The sequence below is a fragment of the Octopus sinensis genome, linkage group LG1 (assembly GCF_006345805.1).
Source record: "Octopus sinensis linkage group LG1, ASM634580v1, whole genome shotgun sequence".
In the NCBI taxonomy this organism is placed as follows: Eukaryota; Metazoa; Mollusca; class Cephalopoda; order Octopoda; family Octopodidae; genus Octopus; species Octopus sinensis.
In genome coordinates, this window is record NC_042997.1 from 39,345,100 (window position 1) to 39,372,493 (window position 27,394).

At 37.3% G+C, this 27,394-nt stretch overlaps 1 protein-coding gene across 2 annotated transcripts in view; it reads right to left on the minus strand.

Moving 5' to 3' along the window:
* LOC115218023 (aminopeptidase NAALADL1) overlaps positions 1 to 18,981 on the minus strand; it is a 45,408-nt gene extending 26,427 nt beyond the window's left edge. The window contains exons 1-3 of one of the 2 annotated variants that reach the window (XM_036499477.1): positions 17,996 to 18,981; positions 7,667 to 7,991; positions 1,329 to 1,451 (exon numbers count right to left, since the gene is read on the minus strand). In XM_036499477.1, coding sequence (XP_036355370.1) covers positions 1,329 to 1,451; positions 7,667 to 7,991; positions 17,996 to 18,651 — 1,104 coding nt within the window. In that variant the 5' untranslated portion in view covers positions 18,652 to 18,981. The remainder of the gene's footprint in view (positions 1 to 1,328; positions 1,452 to 7,666; positions 7,992 to 17,995) is intronic. The other variant, XM_036499435.1, reaches the window with a different exon arrangement.
* Between the last annotated feature and the right edge of the window lie 8,413 nt (positions 18,982 to 27,394).

The following is a 27,394-nucleotide window of genomic DNA, read 5'->3' on the forward strand; positions in this document are numbered from 1 at the left end:
CTGTACACCATATTCTGAGACACTACATGCTCATATCCCTTACTTTATCTTAAAGCCAATCCTTAAATTCTTCCTTTCACTTTATCTACCTCTCTTTCTATTTATTTATTTTTCTTTCCTTTTACCACTTGATAGCCACCGCCAATACCATTCTGTTATTGAATGTTGATATGTTCACGTCTTTTTTTATGGATGCTTACAATATCAGGACTTTAAACCACAAGGATCTATGCAGAATTACACCTAAGGACTTATGCACTTATTTCTACAACATCGGAAAGTTGAACTGTGAACTTTTATACTTCTTTTTTTCTTCTCTCTCCTCACCTCCTTATTCCTTTACTCCAGGTCTCTATGCCATCATTTCATTAATCTATACCCTTCTCAATTTCCCTATTTGTCTCTGATGATGGAATATCCCAGAAACAGCTGTAAGACTTAGAATTTTTTCCAGGGAAAATACTGTATATGACTTGAGATGTTTGCCTTGTCTTAACGTTTGTTGTCCTCTTTAACAATTATATATCCACTATATCGAAAATCTGCAATGGCTCCATGACTGCCGTCTTGGCTATAACCTTGGAGCCCTAGTAATCCATTACAGCACTTACCTAGCATACCTAATCATTTAGATCACCTGTGAACTAAACCCCATAATTTGTATGTGTATATATAAAACTTATAATGTAATACATGTCCTTGAAGTAGTAATTGTACGTGGCTGAAGAAGGCTATAGACACACATTTACATCAATTATGCATTGTTATAAACTGTCTAATAAAGGCCCGAAACATATGTACCGCTAAATCCTTTGCATCATGTTTTTATTTTGATAAATATATATATATATATATATATATATATATATATATATACACACACACACACACACACTATAGCATCACGCCAACCAAATCCTTGAGAGTGTATTTCATACATGGAAACTGAAAGAAGACTGTCATATATATGTGTATATTTGTGTGTGTGTGTGTGTGTGTGTGTGTTTGTACCCCCATCATCCTTTGACAACGGATGTTGCTGTGTTTACATCCCCATAACTTAGCAGTTCAGCAAAAAAACACTGATTAATAAGTACTAGGCTTACAAAGAATAAATCCTGGGATCAATTTGATCAACTAAAGGCAGTGCTCCAGCATGGCTGCAGTTAATGGATACCGATAGTATATACGGATACTTTATCCCTCAGTCAGTTATTATAACCACTGACTCTGTTTACACTATACATATACAAACTTACCAAATCATTCTTCAACAACCACACAAACCAATGCACTTTTGTACCTGTTGATTACAAACAGTTCCTTACCTTCTTTGAAATTGGTATCTTGCCTGTTCGTATTATTGCAATCTGGTCATTGAGGGTGACTTTCAGTTTATTTAGGTAAGTAAAGTCAACTGACCTCCCATAATTGGCATAATACAATAAACCCTAAATAAAAACAAAATAGAAAAAAATAGTATTAAATAATTGTGAGAAAACACAAACATGCAACAGAATAACCCTCCACGTCACATTCTGAGTTCAAATCCTGACAGAGCTAGTTTTTTCATAGCAAATTTCAGTTTAACATATAACCATATACAAATGTACATGCGAACAACTTAATGTAACCTTTGTTCATCTATCGCTCTAGGACATGATTCTTTTTACCCTTTGCTTCGGTAAATCATAAAACTCAACTCCAGTTGATCGGTTTATCAGTAGCTTATTTGCTTTTGCGTGGAGGCGCAATGGCCCAGTGGTTAAGGCAGCGGACTCGCGGTCATAGGATTGTGGTTTCGATTCCCAGACTGGGCGTTGTGAGTGTTTATTGAGCGAAAACACCTAAAGCTCCACGAGGCTCCGGCAGGGGATGGTGGTGATCCCCGCTGTACTCTTTCACCACAACTTTCTCTCACTCTTACTTCCTGTTTCTGTTGTACCTGTATTTCAAAGGGCCAGCCTTGTCACTCTCTGTGTCACGCTGAATATCCCCGAGAACTACGTTAAGGGTACACGTGTCTGTGGAGTGCTCAGCCACTTACACGTTAATTTCACGAGCAGGCTGTTCCGTTGATTTGGATCAACCGGAACCCTCGTCGTCGTAACCGACGGAGTGCTTCTATCCATCCATCCATTTGCTTTTGCCCTTCTTTGCATATTTTCATTTAAAGTATGAATTTCAACAAAAAATAACTTACACTGAATCAGCCCGATTTTCACTAATTGATTAAATTTTTAATAGAGAAGGTGATCTATCCCTTGAGAATGAGGATATTATTGTAATGTCGTTCTCTTTGTTTACTCATGCACTGTTCTTTTCCTGATGCTTGTACATTACTCTATGTACTATACATACACTTTAGATGAGTTGTAGTGCACCTGAGCACTGTACACAATGTTTTATTATTATTATTTAACAATTATATATTAACTATATCGGAAATCTGCAATGGCTCCATGACTGCTGTCTTAGCTACAACCAAAGTTGTTAAAGGAACTACAAGTATTCACTGGGGTCAATTCCATCAAATCTAAACATTATCAAACACAAATACTCAATATATGTGCTTTGTTTGTTTTCTGGTAGGCTGCTGTTTAGCACGGTGGAGACAACTCCTTCAGTTCGCCTCCAATTCCTTTCAGGTGTGTGCTGTTGATAAGCTACAAAAATGGTGAAGCATCAATATTTACGTTAATTTGCCAACATCTTCTTTGTTTCACTATAAATAAAATGCACACACACACACATATAGGTGCAGGAGTAGCTGTGTGGTAAGAAGCTTGCTTCCCAACCACATGGTTCAGGGTTCAGTCCCACAGTGTGGCAGGTGTCTTCTACTATAGCCTCAGGCTGACCAAAGCCTGGTGAGTGGATTTGACGGACAGAAACTGAAAGAAGGCGATTTGGGGTGAGCTGCCTCACTTGTTTATGACTTTTGGGTGTTTTAACACCTGCACTTTGAAGGACTCATCTCCGCCACACTATTTTGCAGCCTACAGGTGAACAAGCAAAGCACATACATTGAGTATGTGTGTTCGTTAATGCTTGCAACACTAGTAACTATATCTACTTTATATTTGAATCTATTAAGTTTATTTAATTTCTGGTTTTATAATAACGTCAGGTACTTTTTGGAAGTTTTTCATGCTTGCATATATACAAAATGTTTTTTTTCTTTTGTTACTGGAACCATTCTTTTATCAGCTGGACATTCAGAAACAGACAGCTGAAAACTATTATATAAGAAGTATTGTTGTTTATTAGGTGACCAAAAATATAAATGATACATCAAAATGTAAAGGTTTCTTTTTTACCTAATATACAATGTCTAACAAAATGATAATGAAGTAAGAAGAGCAGAACGCTGGTAATGGAGAGGGAATAAAATGGTAGCTGATAGATAAACACAAGAAAATATCCAAAAAGCCTGCAGGCTTGATCAAACTTGACCACCTATGTCAGACAAAGTATATAAAACAAGAATGAGGAACATAGAGAAATAAATTCATTTTAATTTAGCTTACCAGTGGAAGCTTGTACAAACAAGTAATAGTCAATAGAAATTCAATACTTTGAAAAAAGGAAAGAATTTACTATACAAAGTTACATAATAGAGCTATGTTCAAAAAGTAATGCAAGCGACAACTTTATTTAACATAACACAAAAAATAATTTTTACTAAAAAGAATAACAGTTTTGACCAATAAAATAAAAAGTGTCTGATAGAAATGACAGTAGAATGTTCTTTGACATTTTCTTTACCAAATAAATATTCGGAAAACAGAAATTAATGTGTGAGAGAAAAGTTGGACATAAGAAGCATTAGATGTGGTGTGCAAGAGAGACAACTGCATTGGTATGATCATGTGATGAATATTAGGGGTGTGCAGAGAAGAATATATAAACATGAAGTTTCATTAGTCTTTGTCTGTGTCTATGCTTCATTGGTTTCAGCTAGGGGTCAGAGCAGTTATAGGTTTGTGCCAGGGAGAAACACCACTGATGTTATACTTCTGGTGAGACATCTGCAGAAGAAATTCTTAGCCAAAGATAAACCTTGTACTTGGCTTCTGTTGACTTGGAAAAAGCCTTTGACAGGGTCCCTGATCCCTTAGCTGGTGGTCAATGTAGAAACTAGGGATAGATGAGTGGTTGGAGAGAACTGTACAAGCCACGTATAGGGATGCTGTCAGTAAGGTGAGGTTAGCACAAGTATAGCAAATAATTCAGGGAAGAAGTAGGGGTTCACTAAGAATCAGTCCTCAGCCACCTCTTGTCCATCATAGTCCTCCAGGTAATAACAGAGGAATTCATGACATGGGAGCTCCTTTATTCTGATGACCTTACTTTAATAGCTAAGTCACTACCAGACCTAGAGAAGAAGTTTCAGGTGTGGAAGCAAGGTCTAGCATCAAAGGGCCTTAGAGTTAACTTAGCAAAAATCGAAGTCTTAATAAGTAGGAAGCCGGACAAATCACAAATCCCTTCAGGTAGATGGTCCTGCATATGATGTACCTGGTGTAAGCTATGGACACATAAGAGGTGCAGCAAAATCAAAGGTAGGTAAACTGGGGAGATATATTTGTGTGTGGATGAAGCACATGTGCAACAAACACTGAAAATGTACAGAAAACAAATTTCATCACATGCCAGGGAAAGAAAAACAAGAAGTAGCTGATACTTTCCATTACCGAGGTGAGAAAGTCAGTAGTGGGAGGTAATGCTCTGGGAGAATAAGAATAGCTGCCAGAATAAGAATAGGCTAGGCAAAGTTCAGAGAGCTCCTACCTCTGCTGGTAACAAAGGGCCTCTCGCTCAGAGTGAAAGGCAGATTGTATGATGCACGTGTACGAATAGATATGCTATATGACAGGGAAACATGGGCTGTGACAACTGAGGTCATGCATAGACTTGAAAGAAATGAAGCCAGTATGCTCTACTGGATTTGTAATATCATTGTGCATGCAGGACAGAGAGTAAGCATCCTGAGAGAAAAGTTGGACATAAGAAGCATTAGATGTGGTGTACAAGAGAGACAACTGCACTGGTATGATCATGTGATGAATACTGATGAGGTCAGCTGTGTGGGGAAGTGTCATATCCTAACAGTGGAGGGAACTTGTGGAAGAGGTAGACTTATGAACACACGGGATGAGGTGGTGCAGCACACCTTCAAACGTTGGGCCTCACAGAGGCAATGACAAGGGCCGAGACCTTTGAAGATATGCCGTGCTTGAGAAGACCCAGCAAGCCAAGTGAGATCGTAGTCATGGCTGATGTCAGTGTTGCATAACTGGCCATTCAAACATACCTTCCAATCGTTGGGTGATATGCCATGCTTGCGAAGACATGTTGAACTGAGTCTAATCAATGCTGTGGCCGATGCCAGTGCCACTGTCACATAAAAAGCACCATTTGAGCGTGACAATGCTAGTGCCGCCTGATTAACACCCATGCCAGTGGCATGTAAAAAGCACCTTTCGAGCATGGCTGATGCCAGTGCCGCCCAACTGGCACCTGTGCCAGTGGCACATAAAAAACACCCACCATACTCTCAGAGTGGTTGGCATTAGGAAGGGCATCCAGTTGTAGAAACCTTGCCAAATCAGATTGGGACCTAGTGCAGCCTCTTAGCTTACCAGTTCTCAGTCAAACTGTCCAACCCATGCCAGCATGGAAAACAGATGTTAAATGATGACGTTGATGTTGATGATGAATGCCAATGAATAAGTCATTCACATTTTCTTGTTGGATTCCCATCAACAACTTACTTCTAAGGAGTCTTGTTAGCAGTTGCCACTAAAAGCAACAAGCACACTGTCCAATGCATGTGGCTATATAGTCACTTGACTGGCTAAAAATAGCAGCAAAATTCTATTAAACGAAACCCTATCATCTTAAAAAAATAGGACACCACATTAGTCAGTATAGTCCTAGATGTACAGACAGAATGGACATGGTCTTTGGTCATAAGCCCACTTAATCAAAACTGACCCAAAGTCAGACTAAACATCAACCAACAACTAAACAAGCAAATGAAGAAGCCTCTATGCAGTTACTCAACTTGCTAGAAATAGCAGATAAACTCATGTCCCATCTTCAATAAAGAAAGGACACATTAGACAATGTAGTCCTGAATACCCTAAAAAGATGGGATGGTCATGACTGGAATGCCTGAAGGCAAATAATACAGTGAGCTATAAGAAATTTGACAATGAAGTAGCAAGAATGACCACCAAATTCAAAGGGGACGATGAACAAAAGCTCATGGCAGGATGGTCATTCAACCGATGACATTCATTGATGCTGTATCAAAGAAACCAAAGAACAAAAGGCCAAAGAAAAAAGGAGAAAGAAAAAATGCACTCAACACCAGAGCTGAAGACGCCTCCGAAAGCAAGGGGCCCCACCACATCAAAAACAGTAGAAGAGTAGGGGCCAAAACTAAACGTGGTTCCTCCTGATGATGTCTTTAGCCACTGGATCCTATAAAGAAGCTGTTGAAGTAGCAAACCATGAAATGTAGTTGGAATTCCTCAGATACTGACTGACTGCAGGAAAAGACTTGCTGATAATCCACAAAGCAGAATGACAAAGCAGAGAGATGCTGGACAGTATGACAGTGTAACAAAGGATCAAATGGGCTTGAAGCTCAATCTGGGGTAAAGTTGCAACAAGTAATGATGATGAACCATGTCCCCTTGATCCCAGAGCACAGGGGGAGAATAAAGGATCAAACTGGAACAGAAAAAGGAATGGACCTGGACCAGAAATGGACAATGAGAAAGAAAGTGGTAAAGGAAAGGTAGACGAGGAATTCAGCTGGTGTGGAAAGGTGTTTTCTAGTTACATTGGGCTTAGAATTCACCAAGGGAAGGTGTGTCAGAAGAAAGTGCTTCAACAGTGTGGGTAGAAAAACCAGAAGACATGTGGCTAGAACCGCCTGGAAAGAAACTATAGCAAAGGTCATTCCACAGTTGAATCGAAACAGCCAAGAAAAGAGATAGGCATGAAGAAGCCAAAAATTAAGAGGCCAAAGGCAAATGATGCAGCTAGCTATAAGAAATTTGACAATAAGGTGGCAAGAATGACCACCAAATTCAAAGGGGAAGAGAAACAAAAGCTCATAGCAGAATGGTCATTCACCAGCTGACATTCATTGATGCTGCATCAAAGAAACCAAAAAACGAAAGGCCAAAGAAAAAAAATGCACTCAACACCAGAGCTGAAGTAGGGTGGGCATCACATCAAAAGCAGTAGAGGAATAGGGGCTGAAACCAGATGTGGTTCCTCCTGATGATAGCCACTGGATCCTATAAGGGAGCTGTTGAGGTAGCGAACCACAAAACATGGCTGGAATTCCCCATACATACATACAATGGGCTTCTTTCAGCTTTCATCTACCAAAATTCTATTCACAAGACTTTGGGCAGCCTTTTGGGCAAATTTGGTAGCAGAAGACACTTGCCCAAGGTATCGTACAGTGAGACTGAACCCAGAACAGTCTGTTGGGAACCGCCCTTCTCACTATACATCCATGCCTGTGCCTAACCATGCCTGTGCCTAACCATGCTTGCACCTGCTGAATATAGAAATACTTATAGAAAAATTAGGTAAAAATCAATCTTTCATCATAGGTAAATATTAATTGTTAACTTACTTTGAAGTTATCGCTACTTGTCTCAAACATGTAGCTGTGTTCATCTTGTTCAACATGGTTTGCTTTAGTCTTAGAAGAAATTTTAGGGATGGAACTGCTGTCAGAATTTAAGGTTTTCAATTGGGCACTCAACTGAACTTGTCCTTTCCCATTAACAATCTCCATATAATTAGGTTCTTTTACATCCGGGGTAGTAACTAGAACATTGTATGTAAGAACTTCAACTTTGTCAAGTCCAACTTGGTAAAATTTCTTTTGAATGTAATCCCTGAATTGATTATCATAGTCCTTTCTTGGCTGTTGTGGAAGCTGTTTTGGAAAATCCCTATAACAGAAAGATTTCAAAACAATTATTATATCAATCATTAACATTTTTGCTTTTAATTAACACAGAATAATTTGGTATGTTATAGAAGTAGCCAGAAATATTAATATCAATTACCTCAATTCCTATATTTTTCTTTACTTGTATTCTAACACCAGAAACATTCAAAAACTCTTTCCTCTACTCTACACCAGATCAACCCATACCAGCATGGTAAACACACATTATTTGATGATGATGATGACGATGAAATTAACAAATGCCTCTTCGCAAACAAGGTGGTGGGCTGGCAGAGACGTTAGCACGCCGGGCGAAAATGGCATTAACTGTTTTGTGTATCTAACATTAATATGGAGAAAACGTGGGCAAAATAATTTAGAGAAAGGTATGGCATAAATTTTCTGTCTAGTTTTATATAACAGCTTATCAAAATATAATAAAGAGTAAGATTTCTAAATATAAACATCTGTATAATAAATCTATGACCTGAATATATGTTAAAGAGAGGGAATAAGTTTATTCTTCTTGCCATCTTATATATCTAAAAAGCAAAAACTTTTTCTCCCAGTTAGAGGTCTCAAAAAGCTAGTTAACTGCTTTCGTTTATCTTCAGTCCAGACCTGACCAACCAGATTATTTTTTTTTATCAAAATGATTCCGTCTATGACTATCCTGCCATTCTGTCATTCCACGAGTACAGTTAACCCTGAACTACCTAATCCAATGTGTCTAGATTTTCTAATTGGTAGAGATTTCAAAGAAATTTACTCCCATTACTGCTGGTTGAAATGATTATGTAAAGGCTACCTTGTTGACTTACTTATCTATTTCCTTCTAGCATCAAATCAATGAAAAACATTTTTTTTTTCTCTATCATACGTAAACACTCCAAGTGTTTGGTCACTAGAGTAGACAAAATATATATATATATATATATATATATCACCGTGATCGACCAGGCTATCAGATGTTGCTACACATTGCTGGTCACAATGCACTGCGCATTGTCTTAGCCTTCAAATGACGCCACCCTGCTGACTATGCGAGCAGGCCAACAGAAGAAAGAGTGAGAGAAAGTTTTGGCGAAAGAGTACAGCAGGGATCGCCACCACCCACTGCCAGAGCCTCGTGGAGCTTTAGGTGTTTTTGCTCAATAAACACTCACAACGCCTGGTCTGGGAATCGAAACCGCGATCCTCCGACCGCGATTCCGCTGCCCTAACCACTGGGCCATTGCGCCTCCATATATATATATAAGAGAATCAACTTCAAAAACCACATTGATTAAAAATTGTATGATGTTTGTATTACAGAACAAGTTTGACCACTGGCAAGTGTCAGTGACAATTCCAGATATATTTCAGTCTTATTAGACCTCAGCAAAGCAAGCATACCAGTACTTCAAATTACATATGCAGAGTTGTCATCCTTGCTTTTCTTGACTAGAATTAATAATTAAAGATCATGATTTATTTTTTCTTTTCATTAGGGACAATATTTTGAATGATTAAGTATTTATTTAGACTTACAAAATTAAGTATCCATTTAACTCTATGTGAAATGTATTTTACTTAAGACATAATAGTAATATTAACTAAGAGATTGGTTGCTTGATCACAAAAATATATGAAGCAAATATACAGTATGCTATTTCTCCTTAATTCCACTTTTAATCTAATTACTTCATTGCATATCTTCTTTAATCTATACTACCATATCACTCACTACACTTTCACTCATACTATACACCTTATTTCTGATAAAAAGAAGGGATGGACAAGGTTCAAATGCTCATACTCAATCAAGGCTGTCCTAGGGCTAAACAGAAAGTTTTACCCATGTATGATCCATTTATAAATATTTCATTTGGTTAAGAAGCTTGTTTCTCAAACACATAGTCTTGGGTTCAGTTCCATAGCATGGCACTGTGGGTAAGTGTCTTCTACTATAGATCCTCCAGGTCAATCAAAGCCTTGAGTAGATTTGATGGGTGGAAACTGAACAAAACCCATAGTGTGTGTGTGTTTGCATACACCTTTGTCTAGACATCACATGATGGTTGTAAATGCATATCAACATCATACAAGTGAAGTTGTTCATTTCACAATCTTTCATGATAAACATGTCTTGCTATGGGAGAATAATAATACCTTACCTGAAAACAGGTGAGGGTTGGCAGCTGTAGAAAATTTGCCTCAACAAATTCCATCTGACCCATGCAAGTATGGAAAAGTGGGCATTAAATGATGATGATGATGATGGTAGTACAGTCAATAAAAGGTGGCGAGCTGGCAGAATCGTTAGCACGCCGGGTGAAATGCTTAGCGGTATTTCGTCTGCGTTACGTTGTGAGTTCAAATCCCGCCGAGGTCAACTTTGCCTTTCATCCTTTCGGGGTCCATAAATTAAGTACCAGTTACGCACTGGGGTCGATGTAATCGACTTAATACCTATGTCTGTCCTTGTTTCTCCCCTCTGTGTTTAGCCCCTTGTGGATAATAAAGAAATAGGTATTTCGTCTGCCGTTACGTTGTGAGTTCAAATTCCGCCGAGGTCGACTTTGCCTTTCATCCTTTTGGGGTCGATAAATTAAGTACCAGTTACGCACTGGGGTCAGTGTAATCGACTTAATACCTATGTCTGTCCCCTCTGTGTTTAGCCCCTTGTGGGTAATAAAGAAATAGGTAGTACAGTCAATAGTCTTGTAAATATTGTCACCTAAATGCATTGTCAGTATATATATATATATACATATACACTGAAACTGTCACTCAAACTCAGGAGGTTGTACATGCATCAGACAGGATTTAAAATATTCTGTCTTTGTTGCTGATCTGTTTTCATTCCCCACATTTTAAAGTAATACAACATTAGCAGTAACACTTATCTGATAATCTGTCCTTTGTATCAAAAGAGGTAGCAATTACCTAAACTTCTCAAATATCTTTTTATTCTGCCCAAAACACAACCCTATCACTGATTCCATCCTCAGCATTCATTACACCATCTAAGTAGCATATTTTACTTACTACCTCCAGTTATAAAAATCAAGCAGTTCATATTCTCCACCCCTTGGTTCATCACTCAGCCACACACACACACCTGTACATTTATAATATTTGAGTTGTTGCTATATTTCACACCTCACTGCTGCTTTATTTGCACATTGATTGCTCTCCCTATACAATATTTACTTCATTACTACAAAGAGACGACTATTTTCTTTGCATTGAAAGTATTTACTACTGTGCTGCAGTTGGTCAATATGAATTATTGACTTGTTTCCTGTCACAGACACTATACTGTAATATTTGGCAAAGACAGCTCGTAATGGCTCAATCTACTTAGAGATTAACTACGTACCAAGGGGAGGTACATTTTTACCACTTACAGTAATAAGAATACTTTATAACCGTTGCTTTATTAATTTATAGCACTGGCCTTAAATCCTCCTTTAACCATTGAACATTTAAACAGGCCATGTCTGGCCCAGATATTCTCCTTGCCTTATGTTCAAGCCATACACATCTGGCCTCTCACACTTACACTACAATGTCTTTCGAAAAATGATAATCACATCATAAAAATATCAAAGCTACAAGATAATGCATGATTAATTCAAACCAATATGTTGTTATGTTCTGTTTGATTTTAAAATACACTACACTACCAAACTAAATGACCGCCATACATTTTTATTATTTCATCAGTTGTAATATATACATATATTTTTTTACCACTTAGTCTAGGAGAGAAGGACCTCAAGGACTAGTTGGAGGAAGGTACAAAGTTATCCTAACATCAAATGCTTACTAGAAAATGAACTCACTTTGTTAAAGGTACCCAGGTGATGGTAGTTTAAACTGAGTAACAAATTAAGCCTACAACTGAAGAACTTAGAACCAGATCAAATATTAGAAGTCATCTCATGGAATTCGCTAACATTTCTATCAATCCACTACTTTGAATTGTCATTTTGTTTTATCAACTACCAAAAGAGTGAAAAGAAAAGTTGCCCATGGTAAGATTTGAAATACCTATTTCTTTACTACCCACAAGGGGGCTAAACACAGAGAGGACAAACAAGGACAGACAAATGGATTAAGTCGATTATATCGACCCCAGTGTTTAACTGGTACTTAATTTATCGACCCCGAAAGGATGAAAGGCAAAGTCGACCTCGGCGGAATTTGAACTCAGAACGTAACGGCAGACGAAATACCACCAAGCATTTCACCTGGCGTGCTAACGTTTCTGCCAGCTTGCCTGAACAAATACCACAAGGCATTTTGCCTGAAGGTAACAATTTTGTCACTTTGCTGGCAATGTAACCGGGAACTTATGAGAACAAAGGGATTATAAAAGAAATATTTCCTACCTTTTAAGATAGAAAATAGCTAAGAATAAAGAACTGAAACAAGAGACTAGTCTGCAGAACTAAATGCAATTTGCTAATCTTTGCCACAAACACTACAAATCTTTAAGCAAACACTAACAAACTGGATGGCAAAACAAATGCAACATACTCTGATTATGCTTCTATACTCTGCATGAAAAAAAATTATAGTTTGACCCAGACAAGCATGAAATGTGGCATATCCAAGCATAGTGAGCAATTGGTTGTTCTTAACCATATAACACTTGAATTATCAATGTACAGAAAATTATTTAGTGGTCTTTTTCAACTCAAAGGTAATTAACAATTAAAATTTTCTACATATACTTATGAGAATTATTCAAATCTCTGATAATATAATTGCTTACAAAAAATAATCTTGTTCATTCATAAAGGCTCCTAGCGCTTATCCAATCTTTCAAGTTTGTCATTTTCTTTCCATACCAATGTTATATTTGAATAATAATTATTATTAACAGTAAGTGTAATAAGGTTAAGGATTCAATAAGTTTACATGAATAGAGTTGACAGAGCTAACAATTCTTCACTAAATATATTACCTTGACTTTTAATCCAGCAAATATTCAGATTTTTCTTTTGAATTGTAATACTGTTGAAGTTGTCTGTATTCAATAAAACTAGAAATAAATCCATGCATATCATCATCATCATTTAACGTCCATTGTCCATGCTGGCATGGGTTGGACAGCTTGACCAGGCTGGCACACTGGAAGGTTGCACTAGACTCCAGTCTGATTTGGCATGGTTTTCTATGGCTGGATGCCCTTCCTGATGCCAACCACTCTGAGAGTGTAATGGGTGTTTTGCGTGCCACCGGCACGAGACTAGGGTGCTTTTATGTGCCACCAGCACAGATGCCAATTTGAGTGACACCAGTATCTGCCATGACTGCGATTTTGCTCTGCTTGATGGATCTTCTTCTCAAGTATGACATAATGCCAAAGGTCTCGGTCACTGCCTCCCTGAGGCCCAACACTTGAAAGGAACTCGGCCACTTTGCCTCAAATGAATATCAGGAGAAAGAGATCTGGGTTAGATATTGCTTAAGTAAATACTTGAAAAAAGTGGAAATGAAGTATTAATGGTACAGAATAAATGAAAGTGGTTGTCTCATTTGGCTGCAGACACAATACAGACTGTAAAATGATTCATATTAAGAAATGATGAAAATAGAACATAAAAGTGGAATGTGTTCCCTAACCCACTTATAAGGCCAGTAACTCCAAATAACAACTGATCTCTATCCATCTGGCCCTTCAAACCCATGCTAACATGGTAAAGCAAATATAAATTGTTGATAGATGCACTCAACTTTCATAAATGAAAAACAGGCAAATCGTCAGTTTGAGGAGTTAACCTATATTTAATTAATATAACACATCACATGACCATTACAAGTATCTGAACCCAGTTGAAGACCATTCCCAGATAAAACAGGGTTCAATCTTGTAGCCAATGTAATAGGAAGCTGCCTCATCAATTGGCACTGATGCTGCTGATGTAGAAGTCAAATCTTTTTCCATTGAGGATTGTCTGCATCAGTCAGTATCGTCACCTATCCACAACCCTGATCAATGCACAGACACTCCAAATACTCTTAACTTCTTTCTAACTTTCAAACCCAAATTTTATCCAGCCACCCATTAGATTTGATGACAGCTGCTAAGCCTGGAGTATTCCAAGTTAGCAACTGGTGGGAATTCTGCCAATCTCATACTGACTACTCCAGGCAGTAAATATACTTTGACCTCAACCCATCCAAAGCACATAATGAAAGCCATAAACCTATCAAAATTTACCTGTAACAATAGCAATGAAGAACACTATTTAGAACACCTAGAAGATGTCTCTAACTTCCTACCAACTAGAAGGCTTAATTTTCAATATTCTTATGTCTTCTATTTACAACTTAGACATCTCAAACCAGAACAGCACTGCTTTCATAAATAGAAACCTTAAAAGTTTCCTTCATTTGGAAATTGACAATCTAGTTTCTTTTAACAGCAAAATCACTACACATTATTACGATAATAACATCTAGTTAAAAACAACACACAAACATCTCAGTTTTAGCAAATGCTAGATCTCACATACTTTGAAAATTTCTCATTGTGACTCTCACATAACATTGCCTAAACTACATCCAAAGGACTACAATTCTTCTTTGAGGCAGAAACTACATCAGCCTTGATTAGCGGATGAATCTTGACAAACTCACCACAAACCACATAATTAAGTGTTGTACACATCAGGATGGCTTACTGCTACATACACACACACACAATGTTGATTGCATCCGAACAAGGCTTTTCTTGTACGGGTTCACTTAATGTGTTACAACCTTCTATTTCTATTACAATAGTCTCTGTGACAAAGACTCTGTTCCTCATCCTGATACATTCCCATCTTCCAAGCTTTGCACTAAAGAATTTTCTCAACTCTCCTTCATAAGACTGCTACTCTCTGGAAAACCATCTGTACACACATTCTTCTTGCAGACAGAGATCAAAAGATGTTCAAACTGAATGTCAAGAATATTACTCTTTACTCTTTACTTGTTTCAGTCATTTGACTGCGGCTATGCTGGAGCACTGCCTTTAATCGAGCAACTCGACCCCGGGACTTATTCTTTTGTAAGCCCAGTACTTATTCTATCGGTCTCTTTTACCGAACCGCTAGGTAACGGGGACATAAACACACCAGCATCGGTTGTCAAGCAAAGCTAGGGGAACAAACACACACACACACGTATATATATATATACATATATACGACGGGCTTCTTTCAGTTTCCGTCTACCAAATCCACTCACAAGGCTTTGGTCGGCCCGAGGCTATAGTAGAAGACACTTGCCCAATGTGCCACGCAGTGGGACTGAACCCAGAACCATGTGGTTGGTAAACAAGCTATTTAACACACAGCCACTCCTGGGGGAAAAAAATGTAAAAAAAAAATAAATAAATAAACAGAAGAGGCATGAACTCCACAGGGACAGCAAAGGCGACACATCCTGATGAGTAGTAACTCTGAAAGGAATGAAAAACTATTATACTTCTGTTTTTACATCTACAATGCCTTATAGATCAACCCAGTATTTATCTGGTATTTCATTTTATTGATCGGCGGTGGGGGTGAAAGGTAAAGTTGATCTCAGCTGGATTTAAAATCAGGAGTAAAATGCCATAACTAAATTCCTGGAGACATTTGTCCAATGCTTAAAACACGTCAGCCAATTCACTGCAGACTCTGTGATAGGATAAAATTAATCCCGACCACACTGTAAAATGGTTGGTGATAGGAAAGATATCAAGATGGAAAAACAAATGATAAATGATGATGATGATAAGCGAAAATGACGATCAAAATACAGACGTAGGAAGCAGTCAACAAATTCTCACTAGTTTGCAAATAAAGTTTAAATGACTAAATTCAAATGTTATTGTGATGAATTTGTATCATGCCAATTTTTACATAGTAACAACAAATAATAACTATGGGGATTCGAAGGAAAAACAAGTCTATGACGATTTCCTCGACAGAAGATAAAGCTTCAGGAAATAAAATGCATCTATGAAAATAACCAATCCTAATTTTTTTCATACATAACAAAACATATATATGAGTTGTATAATTTTTCAAAGCGAGTTACTTGCTCATCAAGTTTGTGCCATTATTTGCAATGTTTCAAGAGTTTGGCTATACACACATCTCCAGTTAAATTCAATAGGATAAATCATATATCTGACATGTGGAGAGAGAATGTTGACATGTCACTACAATTTATTCAGTCTAGATTGCAAATTAATATGCACCTGTCAAATTTTTCTCACTGACAGTTGTTATTAAGACGTTTTTGCGAGTATATATTTGTTAGTAGCTAACTACTACTAAAAAATAGCGAATCTGAAGTTCTTTTGTTTTATATGTGTGTCTGTATAACATATATAAACGTTTATGTATATAATTTATCATGTATCTGTCGCCCAACATTGCTTGACAACCGTTGCTGGTGTGTTTACGTCCCCGTAACTTAGAGGTTCGGCAAAAGAGACCGATAGAATAAGTACTGGGCTTACAAAGAATAAGTCATGGGGTTATTTGCTCGACTAAAGGTAGTACCCCAGCATGGCAATATGACCGAAATAAGAAAAAGAATTAAAGAATAAATTCAGGCCTTTAATTCCCCCCATTAAAAATTTCTTTTCAATCATGCTCGTTCTTCCAAAGGAGAGAATGAATTTGACCGACTTTAATAAACATTGCTAAAAGATATTGCTAGTAAAGTTACTTTTTGGAACGGAGACCACAGAGTGTCGCATAACATACTTTTTCTCTTTTCATTTTTCTCCCCCGTAGGAATAGTTCTCTAAATTCCATTTATTTTGGACTCCAGCCAAAATGTTATCTGGAGTTTTATGTTCAACAGTAATTAAACTGTCGAGATAAATCAATAGTTTTTGCAGGAGTCCTTATCACATAGAAAACCCACACCAGTCGTACATTATTATAACATTGAATTGGGAGTACAATGGCAAAATGTCAGGAATTACATTATATTACTCTTCTACTATACAAAATTTTAATTAATTTCATTGGTTTATAATTACTATGAAATTACAATCACGCACAAATGTCTTAGCAGCCCACCAGATTCTAAAATTAAAAATAACCCCACCTGTATAATGCTGTATTCTTCTAATGCAAATCCAAATAAATTATGAACTCTAACAAATTATAGTTCTGATCTCATTTTTCTCACCTTCAGAAGTGGGGAATTAGAGGGGTGTAGAGAATCTTCCAGGTGTATTTTCCTTCTTTGCTTTACAATTGATAAGTGATGACTCGAATGATACAATATGTTGGAATTAATCAGAATTACTTTTGGTTAAAGTATCATAACAGCAAGCCATGTAATGAATTAAGTAAGAGCTGAATCATAATGTTAAAGTTATATCGTATTTTTTATTTTCAATATCCCACCCGTACAAAAAGGGTTATTTATAAATATTCACATTTCAATAAAAGCATATTTCCCTGCCAAAACACTCCAACAAAATGTATAGCTGTGAAAATTAGTAAAAAGAGTTAGGATTTTATTTATAAGAAATATATCACGGGAGCGACACGCTCAATTCAACAGGTTTGTTTAAAACCTGTAAACAATATTAGTACGGTGTGTGCCCTTAAAAAGATATCAAGTCAATTATTTGTGACCTAAATGTTAATTATTATATCTGGTATGAATATCTTAGAGCTTCATTAATTTTGATTTCCCTCATTTTCTCTTTTGTCCATAAAGATTTCTCAGGTACATTACTGAAAATCTTCATGTGGGAATAGAAGCAACGACTCTTTGAATTCTGACACTTTTCATATTTGTATTTGTTTTTTAATAGAAATACAGTTATATATTTTACAGATCCACAAATGATGACTGTTATCATTAAGGCAATTATCAAAATAAAAGAGCGCAAAAAAATAAGCATGAGAACAAATTAGAATGAACTCGTATTTAAGGAAAAGAAGAAAAAAACCAGTAAAGAACAATGAGAAATAGAATGAACTTGAAAAAATTATACTTTCCTACCTAATAAGATCCATCATACGGTTTCCATTAATATAATACATGATATTTCCGTGTATGGACTCGAGATGTCTGTTAGAACAAAGATCGGACAGTTTGGAATCCAGGTGACATTTCTGAAGACAAATCTTTTTATTTTCTGTCGTGTCCAAATAATCCTCGGATGATCCCAAAAGAGGTTGTCTCTCATTTTCAGTGCTATGTGAACCAACGCGAACGTAATAACCGATTAATAATCCCATAAGGAAAATAATTAGAATAGCCAAACCAATTAAAACTAATGTCGAGTTTGAACCACAGGATCCGTGGCGGCTTCGGGTGGTTCGGAAAACATTAGTTGAAAGGGGAAGAGGTGAGTAATTGGCACTTAACAAAGATGAATTGCTGGTTCCGTTACAGTTTTTATCATGAGCACCACTGCAGCTACTGATCCAGTTGTAAGGTCCTTTATAACATAAAGGTATTGAAGAGCTGCTACTGTGAGCTAAAAGCTGTTGAACTTCGTTGTCGTCTTCAGTATGACCCATTGTGGTCGCAGATACTGCACTCCATGGTTCCGATAAATGTTTGTTTGATTCAGTAGAAGTCCTTTTGCAATATATATCTTCATCGAAGTTTACAGTAGCCAAGTCTAAAGACGAGAGCCTATCCGTCGCCATATTTATCACACCTGTATTGTCCTATTAAAGTAATCACAGGTGGAGAAAGGTAAGAGTGATAAGTTGCGCTCACGGTACACACTTCATTGTTCTTTTCCTCCTTCTTCAAAAGAACTTAACATAATCATGCTACATTGAAATGTAAACAATCATAAAAGAAAAAGGAAAGCCTCGTAAATTAAACACGTTCATAGGTAGACGTGTTTGGAAGAACATAAGTAAACAAGAGCAAAGGGCTGACAAGCAAGAGAGCAACTTGCAAATCCGCTCCGTCTAATCTTTTCTAGCGTTGTGAGCCAGGGCTGATTATAAAGTTTTGTTGTCAGCAGTCAATTTGACCGACCACCTGAATATTTCTCTCCCTTCCTGCTTCTTTCGCCTCACACTAATAGAAAACTATATTAGATATTTTATCTCAGTTATGGAGAGAAGTATGTATTTAAAATAACACATACGGGTTTTAAAAGCAAAAAACGACTAAGCAAATTAAAACGAATAATTAAATTAAATTAATCAATAATGAAATTAAAACTAATTCACTGGTTATTTATTAAAAAGAAACAAACTTTTTAGCTGGCAGAATTGATAGCACGCCGGACAAAATGCTTAGCGGCGTTTCGTCCGTCTTTACGTTCCGAGTTCAAATTTCGCCAAATTTTGCCTTTCATCCTTTCGAAGGTCGATAGTAGATTAACCCCCGCCTAAAAAAATTTCAGGCCTTGTGCCTATAGTAGAAAGGATGTAGGCAGCGAGCTGGCAGAATCGTTAGCACGCCAGGCAAAATGCTTAGCGGCATTTAATCCGGCTTTACGTTGAGTTCAAATTCCGCTGAGGTCGACTTTGCCTTTCTTCCTTTCGGGGTCGGTAAAATAAGTACCAGTTTTGCACTCAGGTCGATGTAATCGACTTACCATACTCCATCACCACCACCACCATCAAAAAAAAAATCCAGGCCTTGTGCCTTTAGTAGAAATGATAGATAGAAAGTGTTTAAAATTTACTTTTATTTTTCCACAGAGAGCTAGGACAAATTGCATATAGGCCTAAGGCGAAAACCTCAGTGATTACTACAAAGCTTAATTGATATTTTTAAAGTGGGCATCTTGTCAGTAAATCTATAGGAGAATGAAATTACATCACTTTTATACCTTTCGTTATACAAGTTAATATCCCTTCGCTATTTTTGCACTTGAACGAAAGTAATTTACGTTAGATCGAATCCTATGGACTTTTACGGCAATCAGTATCGATCCTTTCAATTTTATAACATGGAAACTTGCGCTCGAAGTTAAAAACTAACGGAACTTTTACTACATATTAACAGAAATTAATTTATGAATTTACCAATTTATTTTACTGAAAAGTCATCGACTTAATAATGTTCGTGGGGTATCACGTCCGTATTCTGAAGGGATTACTCTAATTAGGTATTAGTCATCATATATTAACATAATTTCAATGCCAGTTTTAGTTAGGAAACAAAAGAGAAAAAAACATTTGTTCACACACACACCTTCTGTGTGTGTGTGTGCGTGCGCGCGTGTGTGTAAGTCGTCTAAAAGTCCATATGTTAGGAAAAAAATGCACTCGTATATGTCAATAGAGTGGGTATATTCTTTTCTACTCTAGGCACAAGGCCCGAAATTTTAGATCGATTCCAGTACGCAACTGGTATTTAATTTCTCGACCCTGAAAGGATGAAAGGCAAAGTCGACCTTGGCAGAATTTGAACTCAGAACGTAACAGCAGACGAAATACCTATTTCTTTACTACCCACAAGAGGCTTAACACAGAGAGGACAAACAAGGACAGACAAACGGATTAAGTCGATTACATCGATCCCCAGTGCTTAACTGGTGCTTAATTTATCGACCCCGAAAGGATGAAAGGCAAAGTCGACCTCGGTAGAATTTGAACTCAGAACATAACAGCAGACGAAATACCGCTAAGCATTTCGCCCGGCGTGCTAACCGTTCTGTCAGCTCACCGCCTTAATAGAGTGGGTATATTATCCGAAAATGGACATATAATACTGTACATTTCGGATAATATATATAAATATATCGTCAGTAGTTCCTATAACCGAAAAAAGAAGCACACTCTAGTACAAAAGAACAGTGATACATTATATATATTTAGTAGATTGTTATGGTTGGTGAGAGGGTGACCATTGATTTTGCACCTATAGCGCTTTATAAGCGCGGAACCAATGGTCACTCTCTGGCTGTACGTGGCTTCCCAACCGCATGGATCCAGGTTCAGTCCCACTGCAAGTTACCTTGGGCAACAGCCTTCTACTAAAGCCTCGGGTCGACCAAAGCTTTGTGAGTGGATTTGACAGGCGGAAACTGAACCAAAAGAATACACACACACACACACACACATATCTTACCAATCGCTTTCGCGCTAGGGGTACCGCGGAGTGTTAGTTAACAATACGATTATATTACCGTACGCTCATCAGATGTAGCCGATTTGGAACGAAATATGACCATTCCATATAGGCTACCTTTGATGAGCATAGGGTTATATAATCGGATTGTTACATAATACTCCGTTGTATTCCTAGCTCGAAACCAATTGGTAATATCATCCGTAATAGATATGTAAAAACTAACACTTCCTTTTTCCGAGCTGAGATTCGACACCGAATCTAAGGATTCTCGCTCGTCTGATCCACCACTGGCCAAACAGGCGCGAAAGAAATTTCTTTGTCCTGTCAAAAAGTGATGGATGGATTTCCCTTCGACTTACGACTTGAGTCATGTTGTTTAAGGTTCAAGTGGACAGGAGACGACCTACATAAGTAATCTGTCCTTCTACCTGTCATGACCATTATAAATACAGCAATCCGTCAAGGGGCTGCGGAGAGAGCCATCACCAAGCAGACAGCCAGCAAGTAACTTGCGCCAGTCAAGCAGCCAACATAGAAGCACATATTCAGCATGAACGATCCAACACAGTAGCAGTCATAGAACATAAACAAATACCATCGGATGACCATAATCACCGAACCTGGAGCTTAACTATGGTCTATCCTTAGCACTTACTCGGCATTACCTGACACCTTTGGGTCTTATTGACACCATTACCTCTCATAACCTATATATATATCAGTTATCGACCAATGGTACCTTTCAGTTTCGCACCTTTAACGATTAGACTGAATGCTTCCCAATTGGCGGTGCCCGTAAAGAAAAAGTTTTCCTACGTAGAATTATGGACAAGAGCAAACAAAACGAAGCAAAATAAGCAAACCAACACTGTGTGATTTAGGACGGTGGACGAGGACAAACAGTTTAACAATATATATATATATACACACACATACATATGCATACTTATATACATACACCGATCAACAAATACATTCATACTTATACATACACGCACATACATTCATTTACATATATGTATGTACATAGGTATATTTTGGGGCACTCCAATATATATATATATATATAGAGAGAGAGAGAGAGATAGATAAGAAAGTTGGTTTGTGAAAGCACGTGGGTGAATATATAGAAAAAAGTAAAGAGTGAAAAAACTACAGAAGGCTTAAATGTTAAAATATATATATATTTGCGTCAATATGTCTGAAGAATATTAGAAAATTTTAAAAAAAAATTTTTTCTCTTATAATGACATAATTTAAAAGAAAGACCGGTTTCGCGTGTAGCTTTTCAAATTTCTTGCGACGTTATGTTTATGTTGAATAGAGTTTTCGTTATATTTAAGTTCAGGAGAGTTCTAAATAAGGGAAGGTAGTGAGTGATTTCTTCCGGTGTAAGGGAGATAATCGCTTAAAAAATTTTCCCTTTCCCTTGGTGTGAATTTCTCTGTATCAGTATGTTCGGATGGTTGAGTCTGGGCTTGTACTTTTCAATGAAGAATGTTCCTTGTTTAGTCTAATTTGTGTTGATGTTCCGAAAGCACATTGGTAAAATGGAAAGATTAAAAATTGTGGTAGTAGTTGCTTTGCGCATTTCTCAATGTGCTCACTAAAGGTATCATTCTATATTCTGGGAATGCAATTTGTTGTCGATGCAGTGTGCATCTACGTCTGAGTGATAGTCCCGTGGAACCCTACATACAACCCCAGAAACAAAGAAGCCTTCACCATCATCACCCAGAATTTACCAATACTTCATAAAGACCCCAAATTAAAGGAAATTCTAAACATACACCAAATCATTAAAAGCTACAAACAGCCTAAATCACTTAAAAAGATTCTCACAAAGGCAAAATTGTCTTCGGAAATTACGGATGCAAGAGTAAAAAAATGTGGTAGATCGAACTGTGCAACATGCCCTTCCTCTTTAAAGAGGGACAGAAATTCAAGATCAAATCTAACTTTACTTGTGCCTCTGAAAACATAATTTATGTCATAAAATGCTCGGGCTGCCACCAAGACTACGTGGGTTCCATGGGACTATCACTCAGACGTAGATGCACACTGCATCGACAACAAATTGCATTCCCAGAATATAGAATGATACCTTTTAATGAGCACATTGAGAAATGCGCAAAGCAACTACTACCACAATTTTTAATCTTTCCATTTTACCAATGTGCTTTCGGAACATCAACACAAATTAGACTAAACAAGGAAACATTCTTCATTGAAAAGTACAAGCTCAGACTCAACCATCCGAACATACTGATACAGAGAAATTCACACCAAGGGAAAGGGAAAATTTTTTAAGCGATTATCTCCCTTACACCGGAAGAAATCACTCACTACCTTCCCTTATTAAGAACTCTCCTGAACTTAAACATAACGAAAACTCTATTCAACATAAACATAACGTCACAAGAAATTTGAAAGGCTACACGCGAAACCGGTCTTTCTTTTAAATTATGTCATCATAAGAGAAAAAAATTTTTTTTTTAATTTTCTAATATTCTTCAGACATATGACGCAAATATATATATTTTTTAACATTTAAGCCTTCTGTAGTTTTTTCACTCTTTACTATTTTCTATATATATATATATATATATATATATATACACGCGGGATGGGAAGGATGTGAGTGGGGTGGGGGAACTGAATTATAATATTTTTATACTCTGTCCCATCTTGAAAATGCTTATTTGGCGCGGTGGTTACACCTTGGAATTTTCTCATCATGCTTGTTTACCAGGTTCTCACTACTCAGCAGAATACTCAATACTTCCTCAAGGCGAAGATCACATTTGCCGGATAGGAATTACATGGGTGTGCATTTTTTTTTTTAATTATTGACCATTTTATTTCGTTTTTCATTTTTGATTTTTTTTCAGTCTCCATATTCGGTCTGCCAGTGAAGTTGCGTATCGTCTGTATATTTTTCGGAAAGACGAAATGTGATTGCGACAACAAACTTTGAATTGGTTTCTCCGAGGCACCTATGTATGGGTATTTATGTTGGGATGTGGAGATTGTACATTTGGATATTATGTTTTTTTTTAGACACATTAGTTCATTAGCGGATTTTTTACGGCATGTGTAGTTATTTGTACTATTATAATTTTCATGTTTATATGTATATGTATGTGTGTGTGTGTGTGTGTGTGTGTGTGTTTTCTGAATGATTATATGTTGTGTATCTTCATCTATAAAATGGTACAGTTTGAGAATGGAAGCCAAGTTTAAATACATCGATTTGCGTTTCAAAATGCAATTTATACCATGAAAGTAGTTTTTTTAATACAAATCTGACGCTTGTGCAGTTTTGTACATATAATATTTCACATTGTAAACGGCGGTGTCCCAGCATGGCCACAGCTCGTGAGCTGAATCTTGATGAAATGAAAAATAATGAAATGAAATGTTTCACCAAAATAAGTACATAGATTATACTTGTCAACCACAGGAAATAGCTACACGTCACTTTCCCTTTTCAGACTTTTGTTTTATGGCTCATCTACACTTCCATTTAAAAAAATAAAACTTTCCGAACATGTTTTTATTATTTTGACCTTGCGGGAATTTCTCATTTGCGACACTTCCCACACTCGTAAAACTTCGGATTTTGAAAAGTTTTCAGAATTTTGGATAAAAACTTATACACGCATACATAATTATAATACATACAAATCAGGTATGGTTTGGCTTTTTAGAACATACACGTATTTCACCAAAATACCATAATAATGACATAACAGTTGTAGAAACATTATGCAATCTTGCACTCCATCATATCAGTGTTCCGCAATAAATATTTTTATTGTGGAACACTGATGAGGTAAAGTGCAAGATAGAATAATGTTTCTACAACTGTTATGTAATTACTACTGATGAGACCTGTATATGTTCTATCAAGCATTAAATACCATACTTGATATATTATTATTACTATTATTTCTTTTTATCACAGGTTTTGTTAGAACTGGAGTCTTGCATGCGCAACAGGCTTGCTGCTTTCTGTTCTTTTCAACTATTTAATACTTTTCTGATTACTCTGGCTGTGCCAAGGAGGCAAACCTTTTGTAACAGTTCTACTAGGCACTCTCTTCCAATTTCCCTTATATTCCTCTTGATGCCTTCTGATACTGTCCCCAAGGACCCAACTGTAACTGGAACCATCTTCACCTTCTTCATTTTTCATAGCTGGTCTATTTCGTACTTAAGAGGATTGTATTTATTAATTTTTTCCCCCCTTTCTTGACTATTCGTGGGTCAAAGGGACATGCAACATCAACTATATAGCACATGTGGTGCATCTTGTCTACCACCACTAGGTCTGGTCTGTTATGCCTTACCACCTGATCTGTTATTCTTATATGTAGCACACGCATACATCCATGCCTATACGCACATACACTTTGTTCTCATGACGGCCTGTCTATTATTCTCTATACATAACGCACACACAAGTTAATATATCAATAAATAGAACTCTCTTAATCATTCTACTCGGTTGCGTCTCTCTCTTTTCCAACTGGCACCTTATATGTATTATTCTAGCCTTTTGAACAGAGTCGTTATTAGATGGTTTCACCACACTTCACCCCGACCATCTACAGAAGCTTTACTTCTTGGACTCACGTTTTTGTGCGCAACAATGTTGTTGAACCTCTGTTAACAGCACCGTATGCAGGTCCTTTCTGTTTTCTTTCACGCGGTTAAGTTTTTCACCATAGACCTTATTGGTCGTAAAGACACTATATCAGGGGATAGACTGAAAAAGGCCTTCTTAGAGAAAACTGTCTGTTCCCACTGCAGACGACAACACACACACAGCATTACAAACACCGCCCGCACATCCACCTTCACGTTCCATGACTACCATTGGGATCGATCAGGTACCGGACAAGGATTCTGGATTATTTTTCCGTTTTTTTTTTCACTTAATTTTTAGTATTCTCGTTTGTGAGAGTAGTCGAGTTTATTTCAGATATTCTTATTTTAAAAGTCATCTCCGGTTAATTGTTGAGAGGACGTTGGTGTTGCGTTCTCTGAGTGCTATTATTATTATTGAGTGAGAGAGCAGTGCATGCCATCAAAGTGACACTGAGGTAAAATATACGAAGCCCAGTCATGACTACCCGTCTGATAAGGGTACACTAGGCACATGCATCACAACCATATGTGCGCGACATGGTGATCTCATATCAAGATAAACAGCACATGACCTCGCAAGTGGGGCCCAGTTAGAATTTTGTTCTGGTCGAGTAACCCATCCCACTCAAAAGGTCCCTGAATAAGGGTTGCTTTAGGATGTTGAACGAAAGACCCCTGTTTCCAGAGGTGAATTATTCAAACCCAAAAGAATCCCTCTCAACACATGGCTATGATACTCCCCCACTACTTCTGCTCGTGATCAGAGATGCACATATCGTCAGCCGCTAAGGGACATGCTCAACTGGTTACGGTCAAACGACTTATTATTATTATTATTATTATTATTATTATTATTATTATTATTATTATTATTATTATTATTATTATTATTACTATTACTATTGAAGGCGGCGAGGTGCCAGAATCGTTAGGACGCTGGGCAAAACTCTTGGCGGTATTTTGTCCTGTCTTTACGTTCTGAGTTCAAATTCTGCTGAGGTGGACTTTGCCTTTCATCCTTACGAGGTCAATAAATTAAGTACCAGTGAAACACTGGGGTCAATGTAATCGACTTATCCCCTTCCCCAAAATGGCTGCCCTTGTGACAAAATTAGAAAGCATTATTATTATATTGCTGTCTTTCGTTTGTTTCTTTTTAAACCACCCTATCCTGACGTTGATGTCTCGCATCGTACTACACTGGATGCTGGATTGGAGTCTGGGACCCACTACTGAGCCTGATCTTCGTTTTGTGCAACGCTTCATATGTATACGAACACACATTCACATATGTGTGTGTATGCGTCTGTCTGTGTATGTCTATGTATACCTCGGTTGTTATTTTTAGATTTTAAACACTCCTAGAGGGTTATTTTATCTACTAATTGCACGAATAGTCTCAGTTAATTGAAGTTTTCAACACACTATAGCAATTATGCGAGACTTTACTGTATGTGTATTTAGTACACAGATCATGACCCTGGGGTACTTTTCGTTAGTTTTGTTGTTGATATAGATCAGTGCTTTTCAACCTTTTTGCTGGAGCGGAACCCCAAGGAAACATTCCACTGGCTCGAGGAACCCCTGTGCAATAACTTAATAGTCTTCTGCACACATATCTGCACAGGAGAATTAAAAATTACTGCCGATTTTAGCAGTTTTGTAACTTCTTACGGAACCCTGGTTGAAAACCAC